Source organism: Muscardinus avellanarius (assembly GCF_963383645.1).
Source record: "Muscardinus avellanarius genome assembly, chromosome: 18".
Taxonomy (NCBI): Eukaryota; Metazoa; Chordata; class Mammalia; order Rodentia; family Gliridae; genus Muscardinus; species Muscardinus avellanarius.
The window spans coordinates 10,500,140-10,513,034 of record NC_137804.1 but is presented as its reverse complement, the minus strand read 5'-3'; the positions used below and the strand labels follow the sequence as shown (position 1 = coordinate 10,513,034).

At 44.2% G+C, this 12,895-nt stretch overlaps 1 protein-coding gene across 5 annotated transcripts in view; it reads left to right on the top strand.

Moving 5' to 3' along the window:
* Nucleotides 1-474: 474 nt before the first annotated feature.
* Nucleotides 475-12,895, top strand: part of TGFBR2 (transforming growth factor beta receptor 2) — a gene marked incomplete at both ends in the record, with an annotated part of 98,951 nt that continues 86,530 nt past the window's right edge. For all 5 annotated transcript variants that reach the window (XM_080715725.1, XM_080715724.1, XM_080715723.1 and 2 more), the window contains one exon: nt 475-568. In XM_080715725.1, coding sequence (XP_080571851.1) covers nt 475-568 — 94 coding nt within the window. The remainder of the gene's footprint in view (nt 569-12,895) is intronic.

The window sequence follows — 12,895 nt, the reverse complement described above, 5'->3', positions numbered from 1 at the left end:
GCCTAAGGGCGACGAGGGGCTACAGAAAGCTGGCCAAAGCCCTGGCAGGGGCTGGTCTAGGGGACGTGATTGGCTGCTAGGAGCCAGCGAGGGCTGGAAGCCTGGGAGGGGAGAAGGCTCTGCGGCGAGAGGTCCTGCCCAGCTGTTGGCGAGGAGTTTCCTGTTCCCCCCGCCCTGCGCTCTGCGCCCGGGTAAAGTTGAGTGAGTCACTCGGCTCTAGGGCCGACGACACCCCCGCGCACACACGCTCGGGGCCGGAGCCGGCCTCCTGCGCAGCTCGCCTCGGCCGCCGGGGGCCTCCGCCGGCCTCCAGGCCCCCTCCTCGCTGGCCAGCCCGCGCCACAGCTGGCCCGCACATCTGCCCGGGTCCCGAGAGGGCGCGGCGCGGAGGCGCAGCCCGGGGTCCGGGGAGGCTCCACCGGCTGCGCTCGCAGGGGCTCGGGGCTCGGTCTATGACGAGCAGCGGGGTCTGCCATGGGTCGGGGGCTGCTCAGGGGCCTGTGGCCGCTGCACATCGTCCTGTGGACGCGCATCGCCAGCACGATCCCGCCGCACGTCCAGAAGTCGGGTGAGTGGTCCCCTGCCCTGGGCAGCCGGCGCTTGACAGTCGGCCTTGGGCACCGCAGCTGGAGGGCGCCGGGGCCAGATCCGGGGAAAGCTGTCCCTGGAGGCGCCCTCGTAGCGCGACTCCTGTGGCCGCGGGGACGAGGGGTCCGATTTGAAAAAGAGAAGCCAAGTGTGAGCTGGAGAGGGGCGCGGGGCGCGTCTGGCTGGCTTTGTGCGAGCAGGAAAGGCGTTGCGCTGGCCCGATCGGTCCGGGCGAGCTCTCACCCCCGGAAAGGGAAGTTGGAGAAGTTGGTTATCTGCAGGCAGCTCCGGGGAGGGAGGCAGCCGCCCAGGCCGGCCGAGCTGCTGCACACCTGGGCCGGCTGCAGCCGGGGCGTGGGGAGCCTGCGTGGCCCACCCAGGGGGGTCTTCCCCAAACGCCCCTGCAAAAGCCCACTGCGTCCTGTGCGCCTGCAGATGCCCCTGCAACCCCCAGGCCGACTTCCAGGCCCACAGTCTAGAGGATACAGATTCCAGAAAAGAAGTGCTTTCCAAGGGGAAGTGCTTGGCAGGGCCTGCCAGGATGCCCGGGGAGTGGGGGTGGCCAGGTGGAAGGTTGTTTAAGGAGCGCCTACTGTGTGCTGGACTCCGGAGATGTGGCCTAGAGCCAGACAGTCCTGCCTTGTCTTGGGGAGCCGATGTGCCTGCAATGGACTGCTTCCAATCATCCATCAGCGCCCGTGGTCCCGGTCTCCAGAGGTCTTGGAATTGGGTTCTCAGCGACTTTGTTTTGAAAAGGGCAGGACCCCATATGAAATCAGAAGGGAGAGATCTGGCAGCCTAGAGAATCTGAGAATCTGCGGCTGTGGTCTGTGCAGCAGAGTATTTTGGAGGGAGGATATCTCTTCTCTGGGACTCAGTCTCTTCATCTGTAAAGTGGCAGGGTGCAGTTTGGATAATTTTACATCCCTTCCATCTTTAATACTTTACATCCCCACCCACCCAACCCCCACACAATTTGGTGACTGGGAAATGCCCTGTATAGTTTGGATAAAGTGTAGAGGGTTCCCTAAGTCACCTGAAGCCAGCATTTTATTTACCAAAGGGACACCGTCAGGGTTTATCTTGAAGTTTATTCAGAAGAAATTTGTATCAGAGACTAAGCAGTACATTTTATAGTATTTCAAGTAGATCGGGAACTTTTTAAGACTGTGGATTATATTTGAATGTGTCAGGGAGATGGAATTTCTAGTGGGATGGGGAAGAAGAATTATTGCAAGCAAAAAAATCTTCACACAAATTTCACTTCTACGGCTTAGTAAAATCTCTGCGTTTTTGTTTTTTTCCTGAGCCGTTTTCCTGTATATCAGGACCAGAAGGTTCGACAGCATCTGATTTCACTCCAAACTCTTAAAAGCAGAGTTATATTTTGTTAATAAATATAAACATGGCGCCCTTAATTTTCTGTGTACATAAAACTTCTGTTTCAGATCAGGAACGAGAAAAATTAGCAGGCCCTGATTGTGTGAGTTGGGGTTTGTTTACAAAGATAAGATTTATGATTAGCAAATTCCAGATGCAGACTCACATGAGTGAGTTTCATTCTATCTATGCGCACACTTTTAAACAACTAGCATGGAAGCCAAGCATTTTTTAGTTGGGTTTTAAAGTTTTATAAAACCAACAGATTTTATTTTTAAGCAACTGAAGCTTCGAAATGGTTTCGAGAATCGTACTTATTCGATAGGAATTAAATTTTCAAAGTTGATTAAAGATTGAAGGTCGCTATAATCAAGGTGAGAAGCCTAATTCCATGTGGATCTTACTTAGTTTTCCATGTAAATAAATAATTCCAGGATTCTTCTAATATAATTGGTAAATATATATATATATATATATATATATATATATGGCGATACTAGGAATGGAACCCAGGGACATTTTACCTCCAAGCTATATCCCCAGCCCTATGTTTCATTATTTATTTTGCAACAGGGTCTCGCTGAGTTGCAAACGGCCTCACTAAGTAGTACCTGAGGCTGGCTGCTAACTGTGATCCTCCTGTCTCAGCCTCCCAAATGCTGAAATTACATGTATCACCACACTCTGCTCCACAATATTTTTTTTTAATGGTCCTAAGCATTGAACCCAGGGGAGTTCTACCTTTGAGCTATGTTCCCTCCCTGAGCTAAGGTGCTCAGGACCTTGCTAAGTTGCTGAGGTTGACCTTGAACTTGTGATCCTCCTGTCTCAGCCTCCCTAGTACTGGGATTACAGGTGCATGCCACCATGCCCAGCTTCCCGCAATACCTTAAAGAAAAATGAGATCTGAGGAAGAAATCACTGACAACTTTCTATTATCATTTTAAAAAACTATTTTTTACTTAGTAGCTTCAAAAGTAAAAAAAAAAAAAAAATTGCAGTTTAAGAATGAATCTCACCAAGAAATATATTTTTAAACTTAAAAAAAAATGTTTTTGGCTTCCAGCTTAGTACTTCCTAAATTCTCAAAAATTAGAAATGCTTCTTTGTGGAGGGGCATTGTGAACTGCATATCTGAAAAAAAGGACTTTTTGCTATTCATATACATAAATATGATTTTTGTGGGGGACTAAACATTGGTAACAGTGTCACAGGGATTACCTGTGTCTCAAGTCACTCTCCTGATATGCTTACCTTGTCAGAGGCTAGAAACCATTAGGCCCAGAATGTGATCTTTGGTTTACCTGCTTCTTCCCCTTCTGCACGCCCCACGATGCACATTCTTAACTCCAGGACACTCTTCTAATAACATCTTATTTTTTAACAATTTTTTATTGAACATAAATAGTATACATTTAATCTATATTTGGTGCCCTCTCCCCCCCGCCCCCGTTTTCCCTTCTCCCCTCCCACCAATGGTTGTCTAGGTTAACCATGTCTTATTCATAAATAACATCTTATTTTTAACAAGTTATAGTTTCTACAAAATACTCACCACATTTTGAATTAATTACCTTTTTGTAAAAAAAAAATTAGCATTCCTGTCTGTGCAGTCAAAATATCTCCCCCCAGTTTTCTAACTTCAGTTTACCATTGCTTGGGTATCAGTATGACTCCTTACATCTTTCTTTATTTTTGTATTGAGGTTAGAACCCAGGACATTCCACCTCTAAGCTTCACTCGGCTCTATTTTTATTTTTTTTTCAATTTGAAGCAGGGTCTCACTAAGTTGCTGAGGCAGCCTTGCTAAGTTGCTGAGGCTGGCTGTGAACCTGATATCCTCCTGTCTCAGTCTCCCAAGTACTGAGATTGCAAGTGTGCATGGCCACATCTGGCTACATTATTTTCTTTAAGTTTTATTTTTAACTTTGTTTTTCCAATCAGTAATGGCACTCCTTTGATGCCATTATGAAAAGTAGATCTTTCTTTCTTCCTTTCTTTTTTTTCTTTCCTTCTTTTCTTTTTCTTTTTTCTTTTTTTTTTTTTTTTTTTTTTTTTTTTTTTGTGTGTGTGTGTGTGGTACCAGGGACATTCTACCTCCAAACTACATCCCCAGCCCTATTTCATTTTTTTTCTTTGTTTGGAAACAGAGAGGGCTTTACTAAGTTGCAGAGGGTCTTGCTAAATTACTGAGGCTGGTTTCCAACCTGAGATCCTCCTCTTTCAGCCTCCCGAATGCTGATATTATAAGCATGCACCACCACGCCCAGCCAAAAGTGGTCATTTCTTATTCTTCCTCCTTAACCCATGTGTTGAGTATTTCCTTGTGCTGGGCGGGGTGCTCAGTCCTGGAGACCAGTGTATGAGGCAGATCTGTTCTCTTGTTCACTGAGTTTATGAAAATAATACGTATTTTAACCCTAAAATACGTTCATTGCATACTAACATTTCATTTTCTGGATCCTGTTTCCAAAAGCCCACTTTTCACTGAATGTCCTGGAAGGGTGGGTATGTTGAATGCTTCTCAGAACCTCTGAAAGTATTTCACACTGGGGAATGAAACTGACTAAATTATGAAATTATGTACATGGACAAATATGTAACAACAAATTCCACTGTCATATACAAGCATAATGCACTAATAAAAAGAATTTTTAAAAATGCATAGCCCCAGTCTCCATCCCCAGACCCGCAAAAAAAAAAAAAAAAAAAAAAAAAAAAAATACACAGCCCCAAACAACAACTAAGTGACTTGTTCTTACTTTTCTGTCTCAAACTTGCTACAGACCAACGGCTGGGCCACCTTTAACCCCTGTCTCCATTCTGTAGCCAGCCAGATGGGCTCAGCATCCTCACCCAGGGTGTTCTTTGTGGACAAGCTGTAGGGCGCAAGCTTTGGAACCAGGCCGTCTTGGGTTCTGAAACCACGTCCCATTTACTGGCTGGTAGCTGGTGGCAGTCACTCTATTTTTTCTGTCTCACATCTGTAAAATGGGGATGATGGAGTCACAAGATTAAACACAATAGCACCACCAAGGGCAGAACTGAGTGTGTGCAGCCTATTAAGTGCCAGGTAATGCCGGGCGTGGTGGCGCACGCTTGTAATCCCAGCATTTGGGAGGCTGAGACCGGAGGATCGCGGTTCGCAGGCAGCCTCAGCTACTTAGTGAGGCCCTCTGCAACTCGTGAGACCTGGTTTCAAAATAAAGAATAAAAAATAGGGCAGGGGCTGTAGCTCGGAGGTCGAATGCCCCTGGGTTCCGTCCCCAGACCCACACACACACACACACCAAAAATAACGTGCCGGCGATTATAATTGTTAATGTCTTCATCAACCCTTTCAAGGGCCGCAGAGACATGGTCCCCATGTGACTCTGTGTTTCCACATCCTACCTAGGCCTGCGCTTTCCATCTGTATTTGCATACTGTGAGCAATTTGGGCTGTCGTGTCTTTGTTTGAGATGTAACCTCTTTCTGGAACTCCTGCTACCTCGCTAATTTTCTCTCATCTTTTAAGACCTGTGTTGTGCTTATTAAAAAAACAAACAAACAAAAAAACAAACTTGCTTTGAATAGCCCAGGTGTAGCAGCACACACTCATAATCCCAGCGTTTGAGAGGTTGAGACAGGAGGATTGCGCAGGTTCGAAGCCAGCCTCAGCTACTTAGTGAGGCCCTTTGCAACTCAGTGAGACCCTATTTCAAAATAAAAGAATAACAAAATAGGGCTGGGGGTGTCGCTCGGAGGTAGAATGCCCCTGGGTTTCATCCCCAGTACTGCAAAATAAATAAATAAATAAATAAATAAATAAATAAATAAATAAATAGAAGAAGAATCTCTTCTTGTGGCCCATCTCCTCTTATGATAGCAAGTAAAATTCTATCTTGATGGGACTCCCTTGCCCATTAGAACTTTTGAGCAAGAAGAGTCGTCTATCTTAGGATGCCCCAGTGCTAGCAGGCAGTGGAGCATCCTGGAAAAGCCAGGCCCACCCAGCCTCCCCTTCGTCATGCTGCAGGATATCAAACAGTTTAGGCCTTGTATTTAACAACCAAGCGGTTACTGTTTACTCTTTGGGCTGAGTGGCCAAATTGTTCCCTTCAGTTATAACGCTTTGACTTCTGATCAGTTTGAACAGCAATTGGCCTCTTTTTAAAAAACCCATATAATTGGTTCTTGCATTCTGATGAAGGAAGGAAAAGATATTTCAACTTCTAACAAACACGGTAAAAAGTTGCTAGAAGTTTCCATCTAACTCTTCTGAGCTATAAATTATAAACTAGTCTCGGGCATTCAAAGCTGTTACAAAACCTTTTAAATATTTTCTTTTTGTCAACCCAAATTACCCAGTAAATATTCTCTCTCCTCTCCCCTCTCCCCTCTCCCCTCTCCCCTCTCCCCTCCTCCCTCTCTCTCTCTCTCTCTCTCTCTCTCTCTCTCTCTCTCTCTCTCTCTCTCCTCTCTCTCTCTCTCTCAGAAAATGATTATAAGGAGATCTTCATGTAAAGATGTAATACTGAATCTAAATTTAGTTTTTAGGTTTCTGCTTTTCACCAGGGTTTTGTGTTTGGATATCTAAGCAGCAAAGCAGAGTTGGTGTACGGAAAATGTGGTCCTGTGATAACTACTGTCTTCTATTTTTATTTTTTGTAATGCTGAGGATTGAACCCAGGGGCATGCTACTTCTGAGCCACACCCCCAGCCCAATTTTTTATTCTGAAAGAGGGTCTCCCTAAGTTTCAGAGGGCCTCACTAAGTAGCTGAGGCTGGCCACAAACCCGGATCCTCCTGTCTCAGCCTCCCAAGTACTGAGATTACAAGCCTGTGCCACCACACCGGGCCACTGTCTGCTATGAAGCAGCTCAGACCTTACTTAGGTCTGATGCAAACCACCAGCCAACCTGCTTTAAAATAGGGTGCAGGAAATGTACTTCCTGGCCTTAGCTTAGCATGCTTTAGCCAAGTTCCGCATAAAAGCATAGCTCCTACACCTTGTCAGCTTCTGCCCTGTAGGTCCTGATGTACAGATTCAGCAGATTTAAATTATGATTTTCAGTAGCCATATCTTAGCAGATACGAATCAGCAGCAAAAATGCTCACCCGGTACTTTGTTCTGCCTCCTTGCCTTGTAGCGTTTGGTGCCCCAGATATGTGTTACTTCTGACGGAAGCAAGAGAAAAATTATTATATTCCCTTTCTCTGGCGTGTCTGAAGGGTTTGGAATGCTGCACCAGCAAACGGGTTCATCTCGAGGAGAAATTAAGGAGCAGAGAGAAGGGGAGTACTAACATTGGGGAACCTAACACTGAGCCAGCCATTAAACATTACTCATTTAGTGCAATCCGAAGAAGTAGCTCACAAGATAAGTTTTATTATCTTATCTTAGAAACGGAGAGGTGGAGTCTACTCAAGTTCACTTGGAGCCGGGTGTCCTGGCGCAGGTTTGTAATCCCAGTGCTTGGGAGGCTGAGACAGGAGGATCACAGGTTCACAACGAGCCTCAGCAACTTAGTGAGGCCCTCTGCAACTTAGTGAGACCTCGTTTCAAAGAAAAAATAGGGCTGGAGGTGTAGCTCAGAGGTACAATGCCTCTGGGTTCAATTTCCGGTGCCACACACACACCCCAAAAGAAATTTCTTTTGGGGTGTGTGTGTGTGTGTGTGTGTGTGTGTGTATGTGTAATGGGAAGGAAGTTATAGAAACTTAAAGGGATGCCAGGTCTGAGAGAGAGGAAACGTAGTAATAGCATTTGTTCAGTGAATTAATGAATAGATTTGCTCATCGTACATGATCTTTCTCTTCTTGTTTTGGTACCATAGAAAATCAAGGTAGGGTAGCATTTCTTAGCCAAGAAGTTGCGAGTCTGGTAACAGCATGGTGGTGATGGGAGCTAGTACAGATGGCCTAGTCTTTGACCTTTTTTAGCAGTTGGACGGCATCTTTTTCAAAGAAGTATATGATCGACCTCGAGCAGGAAGGGCCATCGCTTATACTCAGGGACCAAAGAGTGGCTGATGAGGCAGGGTGAGTTGATTTTATCCAGAATGATGAAAAAGACAGTCTGACTTCTGAGGCACAGCTGGCTTGAAGAATGCAGCTGGTTAAGACATCCTCCTCACCACCACATGAGATGGCTTCTGCCTTTTGCTGGCCACGATCAGCACCCAGCAAGGGCCAGCTGACCCTTTCCATGTGGCCAGTGTAGGGCTTTCTGTTTAGGCTCCTAAGGGCTTCCTCACATCTGCCTTGCATTTCCAGGGTTGAAGTCACAAAGCCTCAAAGGGGTTGATCTAAGGCTAGTGCCTCTGACTGGTGAGTCTACCTGAGAAGAGTCAGGCATGTAGCTCCTCCAATTTTTTTATATTTAAATTTCCTCTCTTTTTTTTTTCTTTTTGTGGTACTGGGAATGGAACCCAGGGGCCTTCTACCTCTGGACTACACTGTTAGACAGACCTATTTTATATTTTTTTATTTGGAAACAGGGTCTCACTAAGTTGCTGAAAGCCTCACTAAGTAGCTGAGGCTGGCGTCGAACATACAGGATCCTCCTGTCTCAGCCTCCCAAGTACTAGGATTACAAGCGTGCACCACCACACCTGGCTTATTTCTCCTCTTTTCTAGTAGAATACTTTCTTCCAAGAATTTTTAGCTCTATGACTGAAATACAGGCCTACCATATAGGCACAAGGAAATCCTCTGGCCTGGGCTTTAGAAAGCACTCTGCTCGCCGGGCGTGGTGGCGCACGCTTGTAATCCCCGCGTTTGGGAGGCAGAGACAGGAGGATCGCGCAGGTTTGAAGCCAGCCGCGCACGCGCTGGCTTAGGAGACCCTGTTTCCAAATAAAAATGTAAAAATAGGTCTGGGAGTGTAGTCCGGAGATAGAAGGGCTTCCAGGAACCCCAGTACCACCAAAAAAAAAAAAAAAAAAAAAAAGGCACTCTGCTCCTGGGCCTCCCTAGTCTCTGCCTACCCTTTCCTTTTACATATATATAATTTGTCATGTTTTGGTTCCTATAAACCCCAAATTCTTGCTCCTAAAACTGCATCTGCAGTAGGAGGACCCTTGGGTCCATTTCTCTGAGGTCTTTATGGCAGCTGGTTGTGCCTTTGCCTGACAGTGGCCAAAGATAGGCGTGTGTGTGTGTGTGTGTGTGTGTGTGTGTGTGTGTGTGTGTAATGCTCTGGGTTGTTTGTGAATATCTACCTCACATTCTTTATTTATTTATTTTTGTAAGTACTATGGATTGAACCCAGGGGCATTCTGCCTCTGAGATATACCCCTCAGCCCTTTTTAGTTTTTGAAAGAGGGTCTCACTAAGGTGTCGAGGGTCTCCCTAAGTTGCTGAGGCTGGCCTTGAACCTGCGATCCTGCTGTTTCAGCCTCCCAGGTACTGGGTTTACAGGCATGCGCTACCAGGCCTAGCTTCACAAAATCCTCTTGATATAGGAAGAAGCAGGCCATGAAGATAGGCACAATGCAGAGAAGGCTCAGATTCTTGTTGCCCCGACACCAGCCATGATCAAAGAGAAACTGTGTGTATCATGGGAGTTTTAAGGTTGGACCTGGTCTTTCAAAACGTTGGGAAGATACATTTGCCGGTGCACGTAGAAAGATAACGCTTATCTCATTGGGAAACCCATTGGCTTGACTCATTAACTTCAAGTATTTCGGCCCAGGGTATGTGTTTGCTATTTCTACTTGCCCCCTGGGCCCCCCAGTATTACAGATGGGTTTAGCAAGAACAACATTTCCTTTGTAGAAGTGTTGGAGAAAAAAAAATAGTTTCTGCTAATTTCAGTATATTTTTTCTAGCGCAGAGAGCATGCTCATTAATGGAGAAAGCCACGTGTGCACATGATGCTTGTGTCGTGGGAGATTTAGGTCTTCGTCGTTCATGTTTTCACGTCCTCTATTCGTTGGACTTGCTCTGCCGCAATTTTACTTACACAGATTTTAGATTTTCCAGTCTCTTTGTTTCATTTCCTCTGTGGATTGAGACCACTAGGGCAAGGTGGGGCTTATCAGAATGTTTTCTTCTACTACTGTAAATATTTGATTTAGCAATCTGTGGCCTTCCCAAGCCTCTTTGAATAAAACAAGCATATTAGGAGTGTTGAGAGAGGTAACAAGTCCTCCCATGCTAGGAAAGAGATAGAGGGTGGTAAAAACTATGTACTTTAGAGAACTACCGATCTGGCTGGAAAAATTCAAATGCCTCTGATGGAAAATAAGGGGTCAGGTCCATATTTTCAGCACAGGCCATAGCAGCTCTTGGTATCTTAGAGTTGTCAATCATTACAAAAAATTCATTGGTTTGAGGGGGCAATTGCTGCTTTCTCTCTATCGCCCCAGAACTCTATAAAGCTTTTCTACATTAGGAAATGTAATCGGTTTATGCAGTGTGTCGTTTTACTCAGGAGACTTCATGGACCCGTTTCCCCCATAATGATAGTGGCTCTCACTTGCTGGGACCTCGCCATTGTCTGCATTCTGCTGAATACTTCATGGGTATTATACAACCTCCAGGCAGGTTTTATAATGCTCATTATAAGTCCTCCAGAGATGAAGATGTTTACCTAAGGCTACCCAGTTGGCAGGTGACTTTGCTGGGCCTGGAACCAAGTTGGTTTAGTTTGGGGCTCTAATCCTCGAGTTCTGATGTTATACTGAGACTCAGCTTCTTCAACTGACATAAACTACTTGTACTTTAGAGCAGGGTATTGGAAGACCCCAAGGACTAAAAGAAATGATGATAACGGGACATTTTTCGAATGTCTTAGCATTTTTTCATATATTATCCTACTTAGTTTCCTTTGGGAAATAAAATAATGTTTCGTTCATACAGCAGGTAGTTAAACATCATGCCTGATTCGTGACCACAAAAGGAAAATAAAGTGATATATTAAGTGATATATTCTTAGCTGAATCGTGAAACCATCACGCCCTTGGGGACTTTAGGTATTTTGAGTAAGAGGCATTTTATTTGGTAGGATTGGGGGAATTCAATCCTGCATCAAATATTACAGTGAAGTGTTTGGAATTTAACTTTTAAGCCCCTGCCCGGTACAGGTCTATGGCCTGGCCCTAGGAGAGAGGTCCTGTTAGTGTTTCCAACAACATTTGTTTCCAACAACATTAGTTGTTTCCAACAACATAGTGTTTCTTAAACATGTAAGAAACCTTTCAATACTCTGAACCTTACAACGTATTAACTCCATCAAAGTTTTTTTATCCAAAATTTGGAGACAATCCAAAAAAATTTCATGCTACTAACTATAATAAGTTATTAAGCAGAGAAAGCTTTTCCAAATTATTCAAGAATAAATTACAAATTCTGATGAACACTTCTAGAGAAAAGACTGAATTATTTTTCTATTCTCTCAGTAGGGACTATTGAAAAGTATTGTGAGAGGTAACTCAAAAGCATTCAAACAAAAAATATAGAAAAAACATTTGAGAGGTGTGTCAAGGAGTTAACAGATAAATATATTTATTTTGTATTTGTGAGATTTGCAACTTTTTAAAGCTTGTAATTTCATACCATGTTAATTCTAAATATATATTAACTTTCATAACTGAATTTCTTTTTTGTTTCTTTCCTTTTTTCTTTCTTTGTTGCTTTTTTATTTATTTATTTTTTTGTACTAGGGATGGAACCCAGAGACATTCTACCTCCAAGCTACACCCCCAGCCCTATTTTTTTATTCTTTATTTTGAAACAGAGTCTCACTAAGTAGCAGAGGCCTACCTCAACCTGCGATCCTCCTGATTCAGCCTCCTATGTACTGGAATTGCCATAGCCACCGTACCTGGTTCTCGTACCAGAATTTCTATTCTTAATTTTGTATTCATTTTCTCAAAGAGTGCCCCTGAAATCTCCAGCCTTCAGCTTCCACAAGACCCAAATCTTCACCTCATAATAGGGCTTACTTGATGGCTTAGAAAATAAATTTTAAATTGCCTCCCCTGCCTTTCCCCAGATGTAAACAGAAAAGTAGTGTGCATGGTTATGTTACCAAACCAGAACTTTATTTTACCCCAGGTTTCTGTAAACCCTTCATCATTTTCCTAGTTTAGAGCCCAGGGCCAAGTAGAAAAGAGACTGTCAATATGTAATTATCACAAAACCTTGATCTTGAATAAAAGGCTACCCGGCGCTGACCCTTAGTTTGAGATCAGAGAGACGCTGCCTTGGAGCAGGCCAGCAGGACCTGAGCACCTCACGCCAGGAATCGGGGTGTCTCGCTACCAGGTGAAATGTGGTCCCACCGCGTCTCCATTTCCTTCTATGGACAGCAATAAGAATTACACTAGATAAGATCTTCTGTGTTTTTTTTTTTTTCCAGTTCTAAAACATTTAATTTTTTTCATCTCTTGATTTTAATTATTTAATATACTTTTGTCGGTGCACTGTAGCCAGTCCCACGTCATAGTGGAGGTCAGAGTGGTAGGAACGTAAGGTCACATAGTGTTGCTGAGCTTCCCCACCCCCGGGATGCCCTCCCCTCTCACACCCTTTCTCCATACATGTCATTGAGATTGAGAGAGACTGGCACCGTTAATTTCACATAGGTATGTAACTTCAGCGGAGATGTGAAACACTTAATTTTTGATGTTTGTTGACTTAGACAACATTTATAAAATTTTTGTTTGTTTGTTTATGACACTGGGGATTGAACCAGAGACATTTGTACCTCTGAGTCACATCCCCAGCCCTATTTTATTTTGTATTTTGAAACAAGGTCTCTCTAAATTGCTAACAGTCTCACTCTATGGCTGAGGACTCAGCCTCCCAATTACTGGGATAATAGATGTGTGCCACTATGCCTGGCCCGGAATTCTGGGGTTGTTGTTGTTGTTTTGTTCTTTATTATATTTATTTATTTATTTATTTATTTATTTATTTATTTATTTATTTATTGTAG